Source organism: Trichosurus vulpecula, chromosome 6 (genome assembly GCF_011100635.1).
Source record: "Trichosurus vulpecula isolate mTriVul1 chromosome 6, mTriVul1.pri, whole genome shotgun sequence".
Classification (NCBI taxonomy): domain Eukaryota; kingdom Metazoa; phylum Chordata; class Mammalia; order Diprotodontia; family Phalangeridae; genus Trichosurus; species Trichosurus vulpecula.
Genome location: NC_050578.1, coordinates 100,574,879 through 100,600,221, shown reverse-complemented (window position 1 = coordinate 100,600,221; position 25,343 = coordinate 100,574,879). Strand labels below are relative to the sequence as shown.

Below are 25,343 nucleotides of genomic sequence, written 5' to 3'. Positions count from 1 at the left end.
TTAAGTAAAAACAGCTGAACCACAGGTCTGACAGCATATACAACATCTCATACCCCTTAGCCCCCACCTTTCATAATCTGCTGTCCTTGACCAAGGAGAACTCATTACTGTCACAGTTCAGTTGTCCTTCATTTTGTTTTCTTTTACATTATTTTAGTCATTATGCACACACACACACACACACACACACACACAATCTTTCCCTTGGTATTTTACTTTACTTTTTATCAGCTCACATATTTCAGTTTCCGTGTTTCTTTGGATGGTGCATATTTGTCTTTGTAGAGTGCAGTAGTCTTCCATTACAAAATGGAGATTCCTTTCAGATACCGGTTGGACTAGATAACCACTGAGATCCTTTTCAGATGGATCCCATAAAATTCTGTGATTCTGCAGTTCATATTGGCTCATAGAAATCTAGGACTGAAAGGGCCTCCAGATCCCATTTAGCCCACCCCATTCTTTTTACAAATGGAGAATCTGACACCCACAGAAGTTCCATGACTTACCCAAGATTAAACAGGTAGCAACTCTCTGAGGTAGAATTTGAATCCATGTTCTATAGTGCTAGAGTTAGTACTCTTTTCACATATGCCACAGTTTGTTAGCATAGTCCCTAGTTGTAGGGTAGGGGTGGGATTCGGCCAGTTCACACTGGTACCTAATTTTAGGTTGGGTTCCCTAAACAGGTTGTTAGCGGGGGTGGGCCCTGTGCCTGCCACGTCAGCGGTGGGGGCAGTGCCTCAGCTCGGTTCTGGTTGTTAATTCATTTGAATCCCACCACTGTTGTAGGGTTATCTATTTTGTTTCTGATTTTTATGACCCCCCCCCCCCCCACCACCACCAAAAGAAGTCCTGTTTACTAGGATTATTTTTTTTCTTTTTTCTTTATTTACTTTTGGTTTTCATCATTCACTTTTATAGGATTTTGAGTTCTAAATTTTTCTCCCTCCCTCCCTTTCTCTCTCCCCTCCCCAAGATGGCAAGCAATCTCATATAAGCCATACGTGTATAATCATATTAAACATATTTCCACATTCTTCATATTGCGAAAGAAGAATCAGAAAAAAGGGGAAAAACTACAAGAAAGATAAAACAAATAAAAAAAGAGAAAATAAGATGCTTCAATCTCTATATAGCATTTACCATCTTGAGTCTTTTGGAACTGTCATTGCTGAGAAGAGCTAAGTCTATCGAAGTCGATTATCACATAATGTTGCTGTTACTATGTATAATGTTCTCCTAGTTCTACTCACTTCATTTAGCATCAGTTCATATAAGTCTTTCCAGGTTTTTCTGAAATCCACCTGCTCATCATTTCTTTTTCTTTTTTTGTTTTTTTGGAGGGGGGAAGGCAAGGCAGTTGGAGTTAAGTGACTTGCCCAAGGTCACACAGCTAGTAAGTCAAGTGTCTGAGGCCACATTTGAACTCAGGTCCTCCTGACTCCCAGGTCAGTGCTCTATTCACTGCACCACCTAGCTGCCCTTCATCATTTCTTAGGGAACGATAGTATTCCATTACATTCATATACCACAACTTCTTCAGTCATAGCCCAATTGATGGGCATCCTCTCAATTTCCAATTCTTGGCCACCACAAAAAGAGCTGCTATAAATAATTTTGTACATGTGGGTCCTTTTCCTTTTTTTAGGATCTCTTTGGGATACAGACCTTTGCTAGGGTTATTTAACCTAGCTTCTTGGAACCAGTATACTGGGGGAATCTGTTTCTGTATTTGTCTTTCTGATTTCACATTGAGTTCACTTGGCAATCATGCGCTAGTGTGGACCACTGGATTCGGAGTCAAGAGATCCTGAGTTCGAATCCTGCCTTGGATCCTTACTAGCTGTGTGACCCTGGACAAGTCTCTTAACTTCTGTTCCTCATCTGTAAAGTGGAAATAATACTAGCTTCCAGGGAGAATCAGAAGAGATAAGATACTGTATATAAAACACTTTTCAAACCTTAAAGTGCCACATAAATGTTGGCCATTGTTATTTGGTCATCCATAAACTTTTCTACAGTTTGTCAATGCTGGCTGGATTTCTTCTTTGTCACCCTTGAGGTTTCCAGTTTTATTTGAATTTGGATTTCCTGTTGTTCACTATTCCCTGTGGCTGAATTAATGTTTGTCTTTTTGGACCACTTATTTTACTGCTTAGAAAACTAAAAAATAAACTTTCTCTTCTTCTCATGAAATATGCTTTTCTTCTCCCGGTGCTACAGCAACACATGTGGTAGCTTTTGAAGGATTTCTGATTTTTATTTTGCTTAAGTTAGAAAAGGGTACTCTTCCCTTTCATGTCTAGTAGGAAACTGTAGTTTAATATTATTTGTAAATTAGTGGGCGTGGTAGAAATGGCCCTTATCTGTTTTCTCTTAGAGAACTGGCCTACTTAGATAATGTAACATAGGCCAGGATCCAAGTATAATTTAATTGAAAGTAATTCCAGGCATAGAAGGAGAGAGTATGCATGTCAGAATATTATAGGTGATTTGCAACTCTTAAAATCAGAGATTTTTCAGCTTTGTATACATATTCAAATAAATTTCAGGTGGCTAATTTGCAGCTTTTATAGTGCTGTTCATCTAACATTTACCAAGTCATTTTGTAGAGATGTTCAGCAGATGGGAAAAACGGTCACTTTCTCGCAGACCTGAAATGTGTCTTTTTGTTTTTAAAGAAACTGTCCATTTGAAATGAAGGCAAGGTGTTGACAAGGTGGCCCTATTGTAAGCACAGTACTTTGCCAATTATTTGCATGCTCTCTTGGCATGATTAGGAACAACAAAAAAAGCTTTTTTGGAGCTCATTGGAAAAACAAAATACCACCTGCTTTTTAATCCTTCCTATTATTTTAACCCAATCTTAAAGTGAATTTGAGAAAGAAAACTAAAGGAATAAAACTTGAAAAGGAAAGTTTATTTCAAGGACATATAGCCTTTACCCTCAGAGCTAAAATCTTAAGTTTAGAGCTAAAAGGGAGCTAACCTAATTGTTTGGCAGTTGAAGAAAGTGATTTCTTAAAAACTGGCTTAATTTTTTTTTTAATCTGAACTTTAAACACCAAATACAACGAACATTTCAATGCATATAGTAACGCAGAAAAAAGAGGATTTTACATTAAACTTTGTTCTTTTAAAGTATATAATAATTTCAGCACTTAATTTTCAAAGCTATCCTTGTCTGTGCTTCTGGCCTTCTGTTTTCTTCTGTTAGAATTAAAATTACATTTAAAAAATTACTTCAGTGACTCTTTTTCTTTCTTTTTTGGGGGTGGGTGGGTAGGTGGATGGGGAATGCCATCTCTGGCTATTCTCTGTCTCACTTTGAAAAAAAATCATATAACAAATATACATAATCAAGTAAAATAAATTTCCACATGGATGGTGTATATGTCTTATTTATGCCTCCAGAGTTCATCACCTCCCTCAAAAAGTGGTTAGCATTCTTTGTCAATGGTCCTCAGAATTTGACTGGTTATGGCATTGTAAGAACAAACTTTGTAAGCCTTTAAGAATTCTGTTCAATGCCATGTTCATGTTCAATGCATGTTGCTATTGTATAATTCTCCTGGTTATCCTCTTTTCACTCTGCATCCGTTCATATGAGTCATCCCAAGTTTTCTGAAACTGTGTCTTCATCATTTCATCATTTTTTTTTTATTTCTCCACCTATTTATTTTTTTTAATTTAAATTTATTTATTTAACATATTTGGTTTTCAGCATTGATTTTCACAACAGTTTGAATTACAAATTTTCTCCCCATTTCTACCCTCCCCCCCACCCCAAGATGGCATATATTCTGGTTGCCCTGATCCCCAGTCAGCCCTTCCCTCTATCACCCCCCTCCCCTCTCATCCCCTTTTCCCTTCCTTTCTTGTAGGGCAAGATAAATTTCTACACCCCATTGCCTGTGTATCTTATTTTTTAGTTGCATGCAAAAACTTTTTTTTTTTGAACATCTGATTTTAAAACTTTGAGTTCCAAATTTTCTCCCCTCTTCCCTTCCCACCCACCCTCCCTAAGAAGTCGAGCAATTCAACCTAGGCCACACCATTTCATCTTTTTGAAGTGAGGCTACATTACCTTCCTATACCATGATTTGTTCAGCTATTTCTCTGTTGATAGGCAGGCCTTCTCTTAGTTTCCAGTCCTTTGCTGTAACTAAAAGAAATAATAGCTCCTTTTTTTCTGGATTTGATTTCTTTGAGGTATAGGCCTTGTATCATTGATTAAAAGGCTATATGCTGTTTAGCAGTTGGGCAGGGGGGAGGGCAGAGTTCCAGCTTGGTTTCCAGAAAGGTTGCATCTTTCTGGCTCTGCTAACAGTGCAGCACAATGGTACCCATTTCCCCACAGGCCATCCAGCATTTTCCTTTTCTGGGGTCATTTTGGCCAATCTTAAGGGCATAAGGTAGAACCTCAGTGTTATTTTAATTTGCATTTCTCTAATTAATGAGTTGGAGCATTTTTTAAAATATGGTTGATTTTTTTTAAAATATGAAGTACTTAATTATTGATAGCTTATGTTTCTTCCTTTGGAAACTGCTGAGTCCCCAAGGAGTTAAGTTGGCGTGCCTAAATCTCCTAGATATATTCATGTGGCAGAGCTAAATTAGAACCTATGGTTTATTCTTGTTGGATACTTCTTCAGCCAACATGGATCAAAATCTCTGTTGTTTATAAGGGGCAGTCTTCAAGAGCTGCTTTACCCAATATTTCCCCAACTAGTGGCCAGCCTTCTGTTGATGACCCCATCTGCACTTAACTGGACGGGTCTTTCAGATGAAAAACTCATAGACAATTGCCTGGCATGTACTTGAAGCTTGGCAGGACCTGTTAGAGCATGTACTCTGCTGGCACAGCTTTTGAGAACCCAGTGTTGCCTTGAAACCATGGCGAGGAATATGAGTGGGACTCCAGTTCAGGAAAAAAACACATAGCCTTTGGTTTTGTTTTCTCATATTTGCAAACTTTTTTCACTGAGTGTTTTGTAAGTTACTAATAGTGGTCTCAGACAAATCCTGGTATATTTGCGATCTAAACCAAAGGGCCTGGTGGATTACTGGTAATGGTTGGGGAGATGAATTTATAATACACAAAAATGCGTTGTTTTGCATGTTGCATGTGCTTTGATCCCCTCCCGGTTTTGTGTGCAAGTGAAGTTTAGATACTATTCTGATAAAGGTGGATTAGGGATCAGGACTTAAGCTAAAAACCTCTTCAGGACCTTCCGTCTCTTCCTTTTTCCAGAGCTGATGTCCTGTGAGGAGTTACATTCTATATTGCACTTAGTCCTCCAGGCTGGAAATATTATGAATGCGGTAAGTCCGATTCTAACTGGAAATGGGGCTTTTTCTGCTTTGATGAGGCAATCAACAGAAGGTACATACCGTGTCTTTTGGTTTTCTCTCTTTAGGGAGGTTATGCTGGCAACGCAGTGGGTTTCAAGTTGTCTTCGTTGCTCAAATTAGCAGACACAAAAGCAAACAAACCAGGGATGAATCTGCTCCACTTTGTGGCTCTGGTAGGTAACAGTGGTTGCTGGTGGCTGTCTGGGGCCAGGAAGAGATGGACCAGTGAGATGACTGACCTGTCAGGGAAGCCACTGTTTTTGTGAGGGGGGGAGGAGTATTTCCCTGCAGAGATTTTTTATTAAGGAGCAGTGCTTTGTAAACTGCCAAACTAACCAGTTGAAAAACATATTAGAATTGCAGTGCCCCTCTTACCCCTGGATACCGGGGTCCTCCCCACTCTTCACCCAAGTTAAATATCCTTAAAAATGAGTCTAACTGAGGGACATTTTCTGGTTTCAGTTACGAGCATTTTGTTCATGTTTTTCAGTAGCATCCGATTCTTCATGACCCCATTTGGGATTTTCTTGACAAAGATACTGGAGTGCTTTGCCATTTCCTTCTCCAGCTCATTTTACAGATGAAGAACTAAGGCAAACAGGGTTAAGTGACGTGTCCAGAGTCACTCAGCTAGTATGTGTCCAAGGCCAGATTTGAACTCAGGAAGATGAGTCTTCCTGACTTCAGGCCTGGCACTCTATCCACTGAGCCACTTAGTCACCTAGTAAATCAGGTCATCATGTCCTTTCCAGGGGTGGGGAACCTTGAACCTTGAAGCCACATGTGACCTCCTTCTAAGTCCTTGGGTGAGGCCTTCTGACTGAGTTCAAGTTTTACAGAACAAATCCCTGTTCTGTGAAGTTTAGATTCAGTCGAAGGGCTGCACTTAAGGACCTGGAGGGCCATGTGTGGCCTTGAGGCCAAAGGTTTCTCACTCCTGCCTTTGACTGTCTCTGCCTAGATAGAGTTAAGATGGAACACATTTCCTCTTTTTTTAAAATAGTTTTATTCTTTTTTTTTTTAAATCAAGGCTATTTCTTCTTAACCCTTTACTTCCCCCAATGAATAGATCCTCATTATCAGAGAAAAGCATTCCCTGAAAACAAATTCTCATAGTGACTGCCCATGGTAGGATATAACCAGGGTCTTTTTTCATTTGTTTATCAAATGAAATCAAATAACCTACTTTACCCTTTTTCTCTCACTGACTTGAACTAGTTTTGATGTCACAAGCACAACTTTCATTTTCAGAGGACAGTAATTTATTTTAGCAACATACTTGGTTGAAAAGCTCATTTTCAAGCCCTTTGAGATACGTTCTTCTTTTAACCACAAATGGTTTGCACATGGAGGTTTCTGTCAGAGTTCTCTTGTTTCTGTTTCCCACTGACATAATCGGGATGGGTCTCTGCCCATGTAGGGTGAAGTTTCATTAGTCAGGAATCGTTCCCCTCCCACCTCCCATCCTCCCATCCTCTAAATAGGCACAGAATCCGAACACCTTCATGGTGTGCACCTTCTGATTAAGCTTACTCTGCAAACTGGTTTAACGGCTGCCAGATATCTTGATCATTTCAAGGCAAGCACTTAGGTATGGGTGGCATTCAGGCAGGAAATATTGGATTCTATTAGAAACAATGGACCCTGCTCAACCACTCCTGCCTCCTCCCACTCGGTTGTTGGGCCAAGAATTGTATCCCATATCAGGATAAGGTGCCGATTGCTCTGGGAAGTGACAATTTATTTTGAAACTTGAGATGTTCTGGTAAATCGTCCTAAGAACATCATAGTTCACTTTCTCATATATATATATATATAGCAAGAAGAGAATTGTACTAGTAAGTTTTAAGGTCCTTTCAAGTATTTAGAAAAAGTTCCTTTCAAATGATCCCTCCAGTGTGCTATAAGTCTATAAAGAGAAGAAATTGTGGTTTTTTTTTTGTTGTTGTTGTTCTAGGAAGCCCAAAAGAAAGATGTTGTTCTTCTGAACTTTTCTGAAAAATTACGTCATGTTCAGGATACTGCCAGGTAAGCAAGGGAAGATTCTTGGAAAAATTTGGGAATTTGACTGTTTTTTGTGAGATGTAGAAGCATGCTCCCAGTTTTAGCATAAAGTTCAAAATCTTACAACACATTTATCTTGTTTAGCTTTCATACCTTCATTTGATTGGCCTATGGAAGTGAATTTCCTTGTGCCCCCTCCAGCACCACCCCCCTTTTTTTTATGAGTCAATGTTGAAATGTTTGGAGTTTTTTAAAGAGAGTGAGCTCTATCTTTAAAAAAACAACATGAGAAGTTTTAAAAATCGGATTAAGGGGAAAAAGCGTATTAAGAACTTCAAATCCCTCCCCACCCAAAAGAGAGCTCAGACTCCATCATTCTACTCTTGTTTGTACCCTAATAAGGGGAGCAGCTTGGTGTAACCCAGGGTTTGAAGTAAAAAAAAAAATCTAGGGTAAAATCCCTTTCCACTATACTGCAGCATTTAAAACACTACGTTAGAAATGTGAATTTTTGAAAGAAATTTGTGGGACATTTTTTTCCCTCTGATTAATAAGGATATATTACAAAGAACATTTGTAACAGGAAAAAAGAACCAGTGGCAAATTCATGATTTACTTTTAAATTCTAGCTCCACAGTGAAGAATATTAGTTTATTAAACTTTAATAAATTAATTTATTAAATTGGTTTAATTGTTCCTGGATTATGGGAAGAAATATGTGAAAGTGTGTACTTAAAATTGGTCTGTTAAAAAAGTAAAGCTTCTAATGAGTGAGGCAGTATTATTAGCAAAATTGTGAAAATACAAAAGGTTAGTGTTGACTAAAAGCTCAAATGATTAAAATGAAGGCGGAATGCTTGAATTCAAACATAGAGTTGACTATAGTGTGGAAAATAGCCCTCCGACGAATTGGCTACTTTAGTCTCCTTGCTAGGACATTAGCACTCCTCAACTAACTGACAGATAGCTAAAAGTCACCTTATCCATTTATATTAAACATATGAATATGTGCGAATTAGTGATTAATTTGCTATGGGCTGGAACTCTGAAAGGAGTCCGAATCTAGACATTTCCATTTAATAGCTGTGTGACTCTGGGGAGAAATTATCATACCTCTCTGATTCTTAGTTTTCTTATCTGTAAAATGAGCACAATTTATATTACCTATGTCACAGAGCTCTTATGAGCAGGAATGTGCTTCCTAGTCTTTATGAAAATATGAAATGTCAAGATTATTACTTTTTATTGGAACTGGCATGTGGTTCCTTTCTCTTTAGAATACCATTACTGGTACAGGAAGTACTAGACTACTCTGTCTCTTATTTCCCAAGATTAACTTTTTCTGTAGTTTGCTTTTAATGAGTAGAAGAAAGCATGAATAGGTCTCTGTCTTTCTGTCTATTTTGATCTCTGTCTCTGTCTGTCTCTTTCTCTGTCTCTCTCTTTCTTTGTCTGTCTGTCTGTCGCTGTCTTTCTCTCTCCCTCTCTCTCTCTCTCTCTCTCTCTCTGTTCATTCTACTCCCTCCCGCCCCCACCACAGGGCTTGGGGGGGGGGGGTGGAGTATTACCATATAAGGATTTTCAGATCTCTTTGTGAGAAACCATACCAATAGATCGATGCAGTAGTCTCCCAAGTTCCATGTTTTTGATTGTTTGTCAGTACAGGACAAAGTAATGACATGAACTCTTTGAACCAGTTATCACTGTTTTGGATTGGTGAAAGAGTCATCATCTCTTCTTTCTCAAAAAAAAAAAGGCCCACAAAAAATGCCCCACAACAAAGCATGAAAAGAAACCCACAGAGCTCTAACCATGGGGAAGGCTGTTGTAGTAACTTACCTTCTGTTTTGATAATGTTGACCAACAGGGAAAGGTCTTGTTTGATGTACCTCTGGGACACATGATAATTCCCAAAACATGATAATCTGGAGTTATTTCCTCATCCTAACTGCCTACTTCTCCCTTTCTTCTTTTAGATTATCTCTTGATAACACAGAGTCAGAGCTTCACTCACTGTCTGCACGGACAAGATCTCTACAGGAAAATATCCAGCGGGATCCTGAGCTTTGTCAACAAATGAAAGCCTTTATTAAGGTTTGTTGTTAGTGGCTCAAAATTATACTTCCAACACTTCAAAAGGTCTTTTATTTCATTGACATGGCTACTCCCTTAGCCAGTATGGATCATAGTCCTTCCAGGCTTTCTTGACTTGCTGGGGCTGAAATTACTTCATCACCTGGTGTCCCACTCTTGGTGAAAAGTGAATTTGGTGAGCCTGGTACTCAGGCAGTAATAGTCTCTTCCCAAGCCCGTGTTGAAAGGAGCACCAGATCTAGAGTGAAAGGACCTGGGTTCAAACTTCATCTCTGTCACATAATAGCTGGGTAATGTTTGGGCAAATGATTTGACAATTCTGGGCCTTGGTTTCCTCATCTTTTAAATTGGCAGAGGGGTAAGAATTGATTGTCTTCTGAGCTGCCTCCCATCTCTAAATCTCTTTGCAGGATTTGCCAGAACCCATACTCTGCTAGTATATATTTTGAGAATTGCATCACCTCCACATTTGGATGAAGCTTTGGAGTAGGATTTTAGTGGAGGATTCGAAATTGGGTCCCTGAATTTCAGAGTGCATTGAAAGTGTGTTTGTGGAAGCAGGAGGTTTCCATTAATGTTTCTTTTCCAGGGCAGGAAAGAGAATGTCTATTCTAGTACCTATTGACCTATATGCCTAGTACCTATATTCCTTAGAAAAAATCAACCCCCACAGGTGTTTTATTCTCTTCTCAATAGAAAGTATTGGACTCTGCATCGATAATAATACTCACATTTATATAGTACTTTAAAGTTTCCAGAATGCTTTGCCCACATTATCTGATTTGGTCCTGAGAAAGCCTAAGAGAAGTAGAGTGATTTTAGGAAAGATTTGCCAGAGATTAGATTTGAACATCATTCTTTGCATGAACCCGCTGATTTGAGCATCAGTCAGATTTTAGTCCTGCCACATCTGTGCCTGGGTGTTTTTGTCCTGGTTTGGTTTGTCAGCTTTTAAATTACATCAGAGACCATGGAATTTATTTTTTTTCTCATTTCCTTTTTAAAATTCAGAACTTTAAAAAAAGCAAGTAAAATTAGCATTTCCATGTACATTGGAGAACAGAAAGAGAAGGTTAAAACTGCAAAACTCTGTTGTGGAAAAGGGACATCAGAGAGCTTCTCGCCTGGCATCTTCTTTGTACAGGGAGAGAAACCTGGGCCCAGAGAGGTGAGCTAGGAATGGAGACTTATGCTCGAGGTCACTCAGGTCTTAAGCAGAGGAGCCAGATTAGAACCCAGGTTGTCCACCTCCATATCCAGTGTTCATTCTACAGTATTGGCTGTAGGCTAAGATTCTGGACAATAGATGAAAAACTAGAGGCCTTGGAGTTCAATGACTCCTGATTTAACAGATGAGGAAATGCAGGCCAAGGAAAAGTTGCTTAAATTGTTTAGTTACTAAGCACAAGATATGGGATTTAAACCCTGTCTACAGAGAAATGAGTCATAGTTATAGATAGTGAATGGTAAAATTGGAGGGAACTTTTGAGATAATCTAGTCCAGTACAGATGAGGAAATCAGCCTCAGAGAAGGGAAGTCATCTGTGTGTTTTTCTCCTTGGTTGGTTGTAAGATAAAAAAGGTGAGAAAGCTGGATGGTTTCATGCCATAGAATGCCCTGGGATAGCTGTACTTATTCACACCCTCAGTACAATAGCCTGATTGGGTGTGTCCGATGAGCTGATCAGAATAACATAAACAAAAAAATAGCAGAGTGGACATGTTTGTGACAGCTCTCTGTGACTCATTAATTATATAGTCTGACATATACCTTTTATCTCCCATAGTGAAAAACAAAAGTGGCAACTTTTCACACTTGTAGGCTCAGGTAAGGCTCTAATGCTACTTACTCATGTGCTTTTAGCACTGTGAGATATGGGGTGACGGCCAAAGGATCCACAGGGGCTTTTGAATCACTGGTTTGCTTCTTTTTGGTTCAGGCTGATTTTGAAAACCAGCACGAATCAGAATCTCACCTTCTATGTGACTCTCATTCACATCCTTCTATAGATGTGCCCAGTGTGACCTTATATTTTTAATATCCTAAAATAATAATGATAATAACCATAATTGATGTTTATGTAATGCTTCAAGGTTTGCAAGGCATTTTTTACACATTATATTACTTGATACTCAGAACAATCTTGGAGGTTTGTGGTTATAGGCATCCTCTTAAATTGTAGAGAAGGTACTAACCTACATTGGTAGAGGGAGTTTCTTCACAAGAGAGTCCCTTATTCCAGTGAAATTACAGGTCAATTCTTTATCTTGTGCAACTAGTAATTGTCATAAGAGGTGTTTGAACCCAGGTATTCTCAGCTTCAACTTCAGCCCTCTGTTCATTGACACTGCCCATCAGATGCTTCTCTCACTCTCCTTACGTGACCATTCCTACCCTTTTCTGATATAGACATCCTGAATGAGGGCTTTTTTATGTCATTTTTTTCAAATGCAAGTACTGGGTAGTAGTAAGGTACTTGACATACCATTTATCTTTTTTTATTTGAATTTTCTTTTTAAAAAAACTATATTTATTTTTAGCAGTCATTTTTAGGTAGAACTGTCATTTTTTATTATATTGGCTCAGTCTACACATGAGCAATTGATAATTTTCCAGTTGCTTAGATCTGACTTTGTGTGAAAAATGTTTTATAATTGTATTTATATAGTTCCTGGGTTTGTCTTGCCAGTTAGATTCCCAAGCATTATATATTGTCTCCAGTTATCTTAAATGGAATTTCTCTGTCTCTTGCTGCTGGGCTTTGTTGGTAATGTAAAGAAATGCTGATGATTTATGTGGGTTTATTTTATATCCTGTAACTTTGCTGAAGTTAATTATTTCAAATAGTTTTTAGTCGATTCTCTAATTGTGTCATCATAACATCTGCAAAGAGTGATAGTTTTGTTTCCTCGTTGCCTATTCTAATTCCTTCAATTTCTTTCTCTCCTCTTATTGCCATAGTTAACATTTCTAGTACAATATTAAATAATAGTGGTGATAAGGGATATCTTTGCTTCACCCCTGATCTTATTGGAAAGGCTTCTAGCTTATCCCCCTTACAGATAATGCTCGTGGATGGTTTTATGTAGACACCACTTGTCGTTTTAAGGAAAGCTTCATTTATTCCTATTTGACATTCATTTAAAATAATTTTTTTGAGTTCCAAATTCTCTCTTACCCCTACCCCACTCATTGATAAGGCAAGAAATATAATATCAGTAATATATGTGAAATCATGCAAACTATGTTGCAAGAAAAATAAAGGAAGTGAAAAAAAATTATGCTTCAGTCTGCACTCAGACTTCATCAGTTTTCTGTCTGGAAGTGGATAGCATTTTTCATCATGAGTCATTTGGGATTGTCTTGGATCATTGTATTGATTAGAATAGCTAAGTCTTTCACATTTGATAATTATTAGAATATTGCTGTTACTGTGCACAATCTTCTCCTGGTTCTGCTCACTTCACTTTGCATCAGTTCACATAAATCTTCTCAAGTCTTTTTGAAACCATCGTGTTTGTCATTTCTTATAGCATAATGGTATTCCATCACAATCGTATACCACAACTTGTTCTACCATTCCGCTATTGATGGGCAGCCCTTCAGTTTCCTCTTTGCCACCATTTGTATCTTTCCATTTTTCTTTGTCACACCCAGTTTTGATTGTTTGACTTAAATATTAGCTTCCTAATGTGACTGCTTACATGATGAAAGTTTTCATTATTAGTTATGATAGCATGGACATTTCCAAACCAGCATCTTGGCCTTTTGATACTGAAGTCTGGTCAGTGTCCCAAGAAATTGAAGAGTAAAGAGTTAAGGTTTATTTGACCATTCAGATTTTAATTCATTGGCATTTGTGCCAATAAACACACCTCTCCTGGTGGACCTTAATTGTTTTGGTTTTGTTTTGGGTTTTTTTGTGCCTTTAAATTTTTACCGTTTATGACATTTAAATACATCCCAGAAAATGTCTTAGCAAGATAAAAGATTACTCCAAACTAGGGTTGTATTTTTCTTTTATCAATATTTTCTATAGAATTTGTCCCCCACTCAGGGAATGACTTTGGTTGGTTTTGTCTTCCTTATATTCCCAGGAACTAGAGAGCAGACCAACAAGGCAGAGTTAACCTGCCATGTATGGTCTTGTCAGGAGGCCTATTTTTCTTCGATTGAGTTATTTTTTGGCACTAGTCCATTTTCATCCTCCATTGGGAAAGTGACATGCAAAGATTTATTCCTTCATTTTCATACTTTCTCTCCCTAAAGATACTATGTGCTGCACACACCCTCAAACTACGTTGCCTTGGGCTGCTGGTTCAGATGCATACTTTCTCTAACATTCTGGCTTACTAAATAGTTTTCATTTTCCTATTTCTTTTCTGACATCGTTTCACACAGTAAAAAAAAAAAAGTCATTGTTTGTATTTGGGCACAAAAAGGACATAATCAGGAACAAAATTTCATTGACATGGGAAATGTTATTTTGGTGTGGGTTTTTGTTGTTGTTCAACTCCTTGATTTTTTTGTTTGTTTGTTTTTGTTTTGTTTTGAAGGGCAAAGGTTGATAGCTTCTTTAAGGATATTTAAACACCAGTTCATCTTAAGGTCATCACCTAGAACTTGATTCTCCCCAACCTTTCTGTGTCTCTCAGAAGAGAGAGAAGCACACATACGCAGTTTGAAATGTAATTTTTTCTAGAAAAGTACCATGGCATCATGGGGGAAAAAGTCAGCTTTGGAGTCAGAAGGACTTGGCTTCAAGTCCTTACCCTAAGTTCTCTTTTTAAAGAGGAGCTATCAGTCTATATCAGGGAAGGAGTTTCCATACTGGGAGGGTTACATAACGATGCCCTGCCCAATTTTTTTTGTTTTTGTTTTTTTTCTTATAAATATCAAAGCTAAAGGAAAGATGACACGATGCAGGCAAGGGGTAAAAGGAGGAAGCAAATATAGTGGATAAAACACTGGATTTGATATCAGGAAGACTTGGCTCTACCACTTAGTGAGCTGGCCTCTGAGACTTTCCCATTTGGAGTCAGTGCTGTTGTTCCTCACTGTAGCTGGCCATTGGTAGTACTGGAGAGTTACAGGGAACAGAACATGCTGGCAGCTTCTAGCTAGGCTCTCTCTCCCTTTGGCTAGAAGAAAGCCTATCCTTTCCAACTTCCCACCTCCCTGCCTTGCTCCAGGGGATGCTGCCGCTTGAAGGAAGTGAAAAGCAAATCCTTTCTCAGAAAAAGATGGGGAGCTCTCCAACTAGAGGCTGAATCCACATTAACTTTTCAATAGGCAGTATCAGAACCTACTAAGGACTTGGAATCTTACCCTGGAGAAAACAAACACCTCAGAAAGAGAGAGAAGGCAGAGATGTTAGTCGTTTGGAGCTGAGTTGCTGTCCTTCACCAGGTGGTTTATTAGCCCATCACTACCAGTTGAAGGACTCTCCAAGTAATTTGGAGCTGACATTAAAATTCTCCCTGGATTAGTTGGTTAATTTTAAAAATCTAGTTAACTGTATGGCAAAGAATAACAGCTTGGGGGCAGCTAGATCGCATTTGAGATGAATTTTTTCCCTTTTCTCCTTAGGATTTTCTAAACTGGCAATAAATTTGGCCTCTTCCGGAACTTGAACTTTCATTTGGGGTCACAAGTATCATACAGAATTAAGGAATGTAAAAATAGAAGGGACCTTTGAGGTCATCTCTTCCAAGATTCCCGTTTCACAGATGAGGAAACTGAGTCCCCCAGGAGTGAAAGGGATTTGGCTGAAGTCACACAGCCAGTAATTGGCAAAGCCAGGGCCCAAAACAGGTGTCACGTCTTTTGATGAGTTTACTGTCTGGTTCAGTGGAGATGCCGGGATGATGTGAATCTCAGACCTGAGCATCCAACCAGCTTATTTGCTTAAGCCTTTACTGTTTTCTTTTTCTTTAGTTTGCTCTGCAGAAGTTGGAGGAACTAGAGAGTTGGAGAGAAGAGCTCCAGAAGGAGGCCCATGCCCTCATAGATTTTTTCTGTGAAGACAAAGAAACCATGAAGTTGGATGAATGCCTTCAGATCTTTAGAGAGTTTTGTACCAAATTTGATAAAGCTGTTAAGGTAAGTAGGATTGGAGGCTATCCTAACATTGAACAGTATTTTTCCCCCGTTACTTTGATTTTTTCTTTTCATTTTCCTAACACGATTCTTTGCCTGAGGCAGGAAATCAGCCCAGCATTTCCATTTTCAGGAATTTTTGAGTTTAGTTTGCAACGTATGGCAAAGAATACCAGCTCACTAGGGTTTGGCTTGTTGAGAACTGACTCTGTCATCCCAGTCCAGAGGCCATTTGCATCATTGGGAGGCTAGTGTTCTGTTGTCTTTGTTTTTTTAAACAAATACCTCAAGTCTGTTTTTGGTGGAATAAATGAGTAAAGTTCATTTATGCCAACAGGGATCATTGGCAAAAGTCATCTTCAGGTGGATCCTTAATGTCCGTCCCACACAAGCACTCCCACCGCCCCTACAAAGAGGGGCTTACTGTAGGATGCCTGTGCACCTGCCCTTCTCTTTCTCATCTGACTCAAACTCCACAGCCAGTGTCTGGAGTCCTCAAAGTCAGGTCCATGCTGTCCTTTTGCTGTGTGCTGGTCTTGTATTTTTATTAAAGCACTCAGAGAGCACATTGGCTGTCCTAAAGAAAAAGTCACATTCCCTGCCCTCTGAAAGGTCACTTTCTCATGTTAGACGCCAGGCCCTGCAGAAAAAAAAAAAAAAAACCGATAGATGCCTGCTGATTCAGGAGTGGTTTAAAAAAAAAAAAGAACCAGTGATCCTGTTAAGAAAAAGTCACCCATTTTTCCTACTTCCACTCACTTCAGAGAAGATAAGAAGAAGAGTTAGCCATTTATTTTTTTCCTCCCGTTTAACCTGGACTGTGTCCAATCTAGGACTGCTCCAGTTTCTCTCAGGCCTAAGAAGAGCCTCCTCCAGTGAAGTCAGAGGCGCAGGCTTCCCCTCACTACACCTTCTCTGTCTCCTTCCAGCTCAGAGAGCGTGCACAGCTTGTGGCCACGTTGACTCTCTCCAGTCCAAGCAGTGAGCTCAGCGGCAGGCTAGGAGAGAGAGCACCGGCATCGGCTTTTTCAAAGGCCCCCTATTCCCAGCTGGAATCCAACAGCTTTTTTTTTTTCCCTTTAAATGAGGCCACCTGCTTAATAGTCTCAGCACAGCTGTCTTGGGAATGGGGAGCTTGCCTCCACCCTGTCACAGCTGGACCAGGAGAAGGGAGGGAGGAGGGGAGATGGAGCCAGAACTTCAGCCCCTGCAGGAAGCACCAGGCCACCTAAGGGGAGGGCCGAGGAGGACTAGGGAAGTTCAGCCAGAGGGCCCTGTGCTGAAGGGGAAGGGAAATTCCAATCATTGTCAGAGTTGATTTTAAAGGGCTAATGATTAGTTTTTCTTGGTTAGCAACAGCCGTGAATTCACAGGACAGAAATGTACTGAAAAACTCATCACCCATTAGCTGCTGGGGGTGTAGAGGGTATTGTTGCTTACAGTAATTTGTGAAGGGCTGGTGACTGACTCACCCTCCTAGTGAGAGGTAGGATGGGTGTCAGAGGGCATATTTGTGCAGGAGCAGAACAGCTGGCTCAAAGAGGAAAGGTACTTTTTCTCTGGTGGTGTTTCTCTGTTGCATTTCATGAAGAGTATTACTTTTTAAAGGAGCTTTAAAAAAAAAAGATGTAAACTTAAGCACACATTTAAAAAAAATTAAATTTTTATAAGCATTTATCTTTCCTTCATCCCACTTTGAGCAATTTAAAAAAAAAAAAAAGAAATGCAAAAGCAGCTTAACAAATATGCATGATCCAGGGAAACGGATTCCGAAATCTCTAGCTCATTTTGTATTTTAAGGCTTATCACCTCGCTGGCAGGAGGTGGGAGGCAGACTACATCTTCAGTCCTCTTGAGTCACGATACACAAAGTACTTTGTAAACCTTAAAGCTTTATAGGAACATTGGCTATGTAGGGGGAACACAGGGTTAGAATATATGAGAGTCAAAAGAGTTGGCGGGGATGAATGAGTGTCATGTTCAGATATTAAGTTCTAGAAACTATAAACGTGTCACCGAAGGGGGTAGAGCTCTGAATTTGGAATGAGGAAGACTTGAGTTCAAATCCTGATTTAGACACTTACTAGCTGTGTGACCCTGGGAAAGTCATCTCCTACTTATTAGGATTATTGAGAGGATCAGATGAGATAACATTCTTCTCATCCTCCATGGGGTTTTTCTCTCCTTTCTCTAGGACAACAGGGACCGAGAAATGCAGGAACTCCGCCAGCTACAGAAATTGAAGGGACTGGAAGAGAAGAGGCGTTCCTGGGCTGCGGGGGAGATCGGGGGCTTTGGGAGGAGCAGCAGTGAGAATGATGTGGAGCTGTTGACAAAGAAGAGCCTGGAAGATGTCCTCCCCTTCCTGCATCAGAGGCCCATCAGCCCTTCCCACCGACCCCCTAACTCCCGTCGCTCCCGGCTTTCCTTGGGCACCTCCGCAGATCGAGAGCTGCTCACTTTCCTGGAGACCTCCACAGGGGAGGACCTGAACAAATTCAACAGCCTTCCTAGGACTGGCACGAGGCAGTCCAGGCCTTCAATGGCCTGGATGGAACCCACAGGGCCAAAGGATGTGAACTCCAACCACTTACACTTCCATCAGGCCCCAGAGGCTGAGAAGGACAGCAATAATCCACCCCTGATTCAGCCTGGCCAGCTTCCCAATCCGTGTCTGGAGAATTCTAATGCCATCCTTTACCGTACACAGAACCATACCAATAATAACAATATACAAAGCAACAGTGGGCCTGGTGTGCCTCCATTGTCCACCCTGACCATGGGGATTGAAGAACGAGAGCTGGTTCATGGCTTGATCCAGTTTGACCTCCAGGAGCCGATGAAACAAGAGGAGTCCCCAAGGTTTATCTCGGAAGACTCTAGCCCAGTGGAATCGGAATCATTGGATGATGCGAGCTTGCCGTCCCTTACTGCTGCTGATGACATCCTGGTGCCCACTGGCCAAGACTCTAAAGAAATGACAGAAAGGGAAACTGGCAGCTCGGCCCCGAAGGACGTGGCAGCTGATGTCATAGTGCCTAGCAGTACAGTCTCTGCAGCCACGGACACAAGTGAGTCTGAAAATAAGGAGGCCGGAGTTATTTTCTACATCTCAGACACCACTGACTGTTCCTTGACTTTGGATTGCTCAGAAGGAAATGACCCCAAAATGGGAAGCAGTGAATCAAAAGAGGGGAAAACAGTGAATGGCTCCGTGTCTTCTGGTACTGGTGATATGGAGGGAGAGACCAGGAGTAGCAGAGTTCCCTCTATCTCAAATTTCAGTCCCACCGGGGAAGACTGTGCTTTTGCTGTTGGGAAGAATGAGCCTGGTTACAAATGTGGCCTGCCCAAGGACAAAGTAGTCAAAGGGAAAGAGGCAACAGGACCAAAGAGAAACTCTCTGAAAGACACACCTACAAGTGCCTCCAAACCTGGGAATGTGCGGCGTAGCCTGGGGCCTTCTTCCAAGCCAGTGCGGACCCTGAATGCCTCCGAAAATGAGAGTATGCGCAAGGTGGTTCCCATCTCCAAATCCAGCCGAAGTTCGGGAAGCTGGAAACGGCCTGAAGTAACAGCCCGGGCGACCCCTCGGGAGGCCACCAGCAGTACAGATACTCGACTACCCCGCCGAAGCTCCGTCAGAGGCACCGCAGACACATCCCCACGAAGGCCTTCTGGTGTGGCCGTAGCAGCAGCTGTAGCAGCAGAAGAGCAGAGACTGCAGAGAGGAAATGTTACATCCAGCAGCATCCGTTTGGGGAAGGACTCCCCCTTGCAACACAAGACCTCCCTCAAGAAACCCAGTGCCAAACCGATCAGGAATCTCCCCAAGTCAAAGACAGATGAAACTAAGATCTGCCGTACCAACCCTCAGGAATCAGAGGATGCTGAGGAAGTGCCCAAGCCCCCCCCACCTGTCAGTATCCCTCGGCCCCCACCCCCCATTCCAAGCTTTGCCCGGAACACGGTTGCCTCCTCTTCTAGGCGTTTGAAAACTGATTCACCTCCTGTTTCTAAGGTACCTGGTATTACCCGGGCAGCCTCTCAGAGGCAGCTGAGGATAAAGACAACCTCTGAAGACACTCAAACCAAGAATGGGGGTATCTTGAGGCGAACCAGCAGTGCCAGGACTGCCCCAAAGTGCCCAGAATCCAGTGGGAGCACCAGCGGTAAAGAGGAAGCCTCTTTGAAAGGGAGAGGCACAGTAGAGAAATCTTCTCTTAAACGAAAGGATTTGAATAGGACCACACTGGGGAAAATTCTGAATCCGTTATGGAAATGAGGAGGGTATGTTCTCCTCTTGACACCATCACTCTGGGTTTGGGGGATGTATGAACAGATTTTGGCAGTGGGATGTCAACATTGGATGTCTTCATTCCACATGACCCAGTGCATGGGTTGACTTCAAAGCCTGTTCGCTGTAAAGCCTCTAAAGGTGTAACCTCCTCCAAGGACCAGACGCCACATCAGTACTCCTCTCTCCGTCCTGTGGTAAAAGAACAATATGAATGTGTAGAGCTAATGCTGCTGTGATGGAGCTGAGGGCCTGGTGCCCAACTGAGCTTTTGGTGCGGGTGCATGGGAGCAAATGCTCCACCTCTCCAAAAAAAAAAAAAAAAGAGAGGACTTTGAATTAGAAGATGAACTTCTTATATGATAAGTTAAAAAACTTTTGGCCAGTTTTTGTATGACAAAGACTTATTTTGTAAGATGATATAAGTTAAATGTTATCAATTTCCTTTTCTGAGTGAAATGCCTCCCAAGGAACAGTACAGGGAAAAAACTGACTTTAATATGAAGATCTTTACTGTCTTCCTTTCATTCCGTGCCTCTCTCAGGGTCCTTTTGCTGGCAATAGGACCTTTTGGCCTGAGAACCCCAAAGTTGATGCTTCATGGTTGGCTTCATCTCAACAAATTCACAGCATAGTTATAGCGCCATGTGCATGAGGCCAGGTGTGTTTTTGGTGCATGTATGTTTATGTGTGTGCGTGAGAGAGAGAAGGAACGTGTGGGTAGGAAAGAGGGAGAGAAATCTCTGCTGGACAGAAAGCCACTCCTCCCTGTGGGCTACATACAGTATCTTATATTTAAAAACTGAGCTTGGTGGAAAACAGACACTGGGAGCATTGGGCAGGCCTGGCCTCGTTGAGGTAAAGTCCATGGCTAATGCTTTGATGAATGGCAGCCACGTGCACAACTTAGTTTTCCGTACTTCAGAAAGTGCCCAGTGTTTAAAACCTTCGTAGATCCAAATCCAGGAGGGATTGATAATTCAGTGCTAAGAACTAATTTGTTGCTCTTGTAATCTTCTATCCCCTTCCCCAATGTGTTCATTTGCTGTAAAATTATGTGAATGCTGCTATGGTTTGTGTAAACTCTGGTTAGAGAGACGGGGGAAAGTCTTTTGTTGTCCAATCTTCCTTTTCCTGTGATCGCATGGAGAGATATTGTCTGTGACATGGTGCTTTATGTGTTAAGCGTCTTCCTTTTGGTATGGTTTTTGAATTTTGCAAGAGGCCAAATCCGGATTTAAAAGAAAAACAAAAAACTACTTTTTGATAGGCGAACATTGCTTTCAAAAGATTTTTTATCGGCAGGGACAAAAAGCAGGGGGGGGGGGGTTAAAAATCAGGTTTCATACATGATGAAAGGTTTGGGCCTTAACCAGCTTTACCAAATGCCCTTTTCCATTTCCCTTTGAGAGTAATTTATGTCAATAGGGACCTCAAGGTAATTCTTATTCTTTATTTTATTTTTTTAAAGTTGTCTTTTTATTTACTTATTAGTGAGATCTTATTTTCTATCCAACAGTGGCAAGTATATTTAAGGCAAGTGCCGACCAGTTGTCGACTTCACCACATGTTATTCTTTCCCTCTTTCCATGGAATGTGTTGTCAGACAAAATGAATTTTATTACCTTTATCCTTCCACAAACCAGCCAAGTGGGACAGGATGAACTTTGTGACTTAAGTAAGGTGACTGACCACCAGACTTAAAGAAAAAAAAAAGACAGTCCCACTGAAATCTCTCTCTTCCCTGGGGCCTGCTTTTAGGAACCAACCCAGAGCATCTGAAAGTGTGGGCCTTAATGAAAATGCTAGATGGAGAGAATCCACTTCTAAAGGGAGATTTTGCTTGAAAATCTTGTAAGCTGTTTGGGGCTTCCCATGTGTGGACTTCCTATGAAATGGGCTCTTATTCAGTCCTATCTATCCTCTATGTGTTCATCTGCATGAGCAGGTGGTTGATTTTTATTACCTTTTATTGGTAGTGAGCTTGGAAAAAAAAATAATTTAAGTGAGTTCCAGAAAATGTAAATAAATTTCTATATAAACTTGTGTAAGATGAACTGAGTGTATTTAATGGACCATTTATACGTTCTTCAGCATCATGTAGTTTAATAAAGTTCCTGTTTATGGGAGTTGTAACTCATCCTCAGCCTTTTTATTTGGTGTGACTGGACCACAGTATATTCAGTTAGTTTTGGCAGAAAGGAAGACCAGAAGGCGGGTCAGATGGAGCTGATCATCATGGTTTCCAAAAAGGTGATATGGGCTATTTTGATGTAGCACAAACCCAGGTTTCCCCAAGTATTCACTGAGCCCCCTCCTCTGTAGCACCAGGAGTGGGAGTTGGGCCAGACTTGGGGGAACGCAGGCATTCATCTGAAATGAAAGACAGCGGAATGCTCAGCATCTCTTACATGTTCACGCTCTTCTGTGTTTTGGGGCCAAGCTCTGTAATCTCCGTGGGGCCAGCAAGTCTGGATCTGCTACTGGGCGTCCTCATGTGTTCTGGCTTAGCTCCACGGTTGAGACATTGCAGCTCACCTCTCAGTCTGGCTCAAGAAGGAAATGTGGCTCAGTTTTCTCTTGTCTCCCCTCTTAGGTATGCAGCTGTCTTGATGTCAGAGCTTAGTCCTCACTTACACCTTTATTTTATTTTTTAATTAATAAAAGTGCTTAAATAGGAAATCAAAAGGAAGGTGCTTCTACTAGAAGATCATAGAAGTAGGGCTAGAAGGGATGTTTGAGGTCATCTGTTACAACTCTTTTGTTTTACAATTGGGAAGACTGAGATCCAGACAGGTTAAATGACTTGCCTGACATTACATGGGTACTAAGTGGTCAAGCCAACATTAAAACTTGGGTCCCAGGACCCCTCATATTCACTGTGTCCTCCTTTTCAGCCTCTGGTCCCAAAGCTCAAGGAAATGGGAGCTGCTGTTGCAGTGTTCTACTGAAAACTCGAGACCCAGATTTTTCCCTTCACATATTTAAACTTCATCTCTGCCTGCTGACCCTCAGATGCTTTGATTCCTGCTGTGGGGGTGGGGTTATGGATGCAAACTACAAGTACCTTTTTTTCAGAGCAGTTCTCAAACAACCTATTTAACTCTCGGATCATTTTCACAAGGAGGCTGCTTTCTAGACTCCTCTTTAGAGGATCTGGGTGCCTGACAATGGCCGTCAAGGGATTGGTGTGCTCTGGGCAAAGTTCAAAGTTTTCTCCTCCCTGCTTCCCCTTTGAAAATGGTACCCTTGGTGATTTACTGTCTACCAAGAAAAAACTGGTGAAATTTAAGATTTCATTTGGAAGACCTTAGAGGTCAGCTACCTCAACCTCATTTTTGTAGATGGAGAAATGGGTCCAGATAAGGGAAATAACTTACTTAAGATACACGCACAGCTAGTAAGTAGAAGAGCTAGGATTTGAATCCAGACCACTTACTACTACTAATGATAATAATAATAATTACTAATAACTAACATTTACATAGCACCTGCTATGTGCCAAGCATTTTATAAGTATTATCTCATTTGATCCTTACAACCAGTTTGGAACTGGGTGCTATTGTTATTCCCATTTCACAGATGAGAAAACTGAGGCAAATAGAAGTTAAGTGACTTTCCCAGGGTCACATGGCTAGTAAATGTCTGAGTCCAGATTTGAACTCAGATTTTTTTTTTTTAGTCCAAACCCAGCACCCTAGCCACTGTATTACATGGTTGCCCAAATCTAGTGTTCATTTCAGTGTGCTAATCTGCTTCCCAATGGATAATAGTTCATTTCTATAAAGTCCTTAAAGCACCATTCCACTAGTAACTCAACAGTACAATAAGCATTATAATTCCAATTTTACAAACGTTGAAAATGACTGAGAAGTCAGCTAAGTTGTCCTTGGTTACACGGCCAGTGTCAGAGAAGATTCAGACCTAGATTTCCTGATTCCCAAGTTCATTGTTCTCTCTACTACAAGGAAAGTCCAAGGTGCCAGTCATGTGGTCCATCAGTAAGCACCATTGACCATAAACATAAGCAAAATTAGATACTACCAAGACAATGGATCTACTAAATCATACTTGTTCCTTAGGGGAAGTGCATTGGTAGCTGGTGGCTTAGTCTTACTGAGTGGTAGAGTTAGAGATATAACAAAGAGTAGTCTAGATCATCATTCCTTAAACTGTGGGTCGGGACCCCATGTGGGGTCATGAAAAATTTGGCAACAGTAAAAGGTTTCTGAACACGGAATGACCAAAAATTAATTAAAAAATTAAGCACATAATGAATCCGAGGTGTTTCTGGCAGTGCTTGCCTGTGTTGTATCAGGCAACTTCACTGCAGCCTTGATTCTGAACACAAAGCATGTGCACTTTGCCCCAAGCATGCCCTCAGGCCATGCAATGCCAAGGAATGCTGCCAAAACCCGAAAAGGGGTTATGAGTAGAAAATGTCTAAGAAGCCCTGGTCTAGATAACAAAGACTAATCTATCCCTTGAAGTTGAGATTTCATTTTAAAACATTCCCTGGGCACTGTGCTAATATTTTTAAAAATATCATCTCATTTGATCCTTACAACAGCTCTGAAGTGCTATGATTATTTTCATTTTACAGCTAAAGAAACAGAGTCAGAGGTTAAGTGACTTGTCCAGAGTCACGCAAGTAGTATCTGAGGCCAAGGTTGAATTCAGATCTTCTAGGGCCATCACTATATCCACTGTGTTACCAGCTGCTTTGCCAGAGAGGCTCTCTGGATTACTTTCTTTACTTTTTCAGATTTTTGAAAATATTTTAAAGTTTTATGGATGCCTTTTGTTTGCCAATCGCTTCCGTATAAATCATAGCCCCTCCTATTCAACCCTCCTTTGTAACAAAGAGAATTAAGGAAAATCAATATCCCAGTGACCATGGCCATGTTGTGTCTGATAGCACTTGAGCACATTCTCCACTTCTCTACTGAAAGGAGGGCACTTTAATTCATCATTTGTTTTCTTGGACTGAGATGGGTCATTACAACTAATCAGAGTCCATTTCCTTTTAACGCCTTCATTTTACATTTTTTGTATTCAATGAGTATACTATTCACACAAATCTTTCTTATTTTTCTCTGAATCCTTCGCATTTGTTGTTTTTTACACCATGATACTATTCCGTTATCTTCACATACCACAAGTTGTTCAGCCATTCTGTGCCTTGCTTCCAGTTCTTTACTTGTTCAGAAAGTGCTGCTCTCAATAGTTCAGTATTGGGACCTTTCCGCCTTTGATCTCTTTTGACTATGTGGCCAATGATTTTTCTCACATAATTCCAAATTCTTGTCCAGAATAGTCAAACTAATTCCCAGTTCCACCAATAGTGTATTAGTGTAAAATAGTGTATTAGTATTAGTGATATATACATTTTTTGTTGTTGTTGTCTTTTTTTATTGTTATCTTTTTTCCCACTCATCTGGGCCAACTTACTGGGTATGAGGTGAAAACTGGATCATTTGGAATCATTCC

At 40.7% G+C, this 25,343-nt stretch overlaps 1 protein-coding gene across 1 annotated transcript in view; it reads left to right on the top strand.

Annotated features, from left to right (window-relative positions):
- The window catches only part of FHDC1 (FH2 domain containing 1), a 41,790-nt gene extending 21,870 nt beyond the window's left edge, over positions 1-19,920 (top strand). Inside the window, exons 6-12 of the mRNA XM_036763848.1 lie at positions 5,258-5,328; positions 5,424-5,531; positions 7,316-7,386; positions 9,339-9,456; positions 15,395-15,559; positions 17,751-19,203; positions 19,249-19,920. Coding sequence (XP_036619743.1) covers positions 5,258-5,328; positions 5,424-5,531; positions 7,316-7,386; positions 9,339-9,456; positions 15,395-15,559; positions 17,751-19,203; positions 19,249-19,841 — 2,579 coding nt within the window. The 3' untranslated portion in view covers positions 19,842-19,920. The remainder of the gene's footprint in view (positions 1-5,257; positions 5,329-5,423; positions 5,532-7,315; positions 7,387-9,338; positions 9,457-15,394; positions 15,560-17,750; positions 19,204-19,248) is intronic.
- The last annotated feature ends 5,423 nt before the right edge of the window (positions 19,921-25,343 follow it).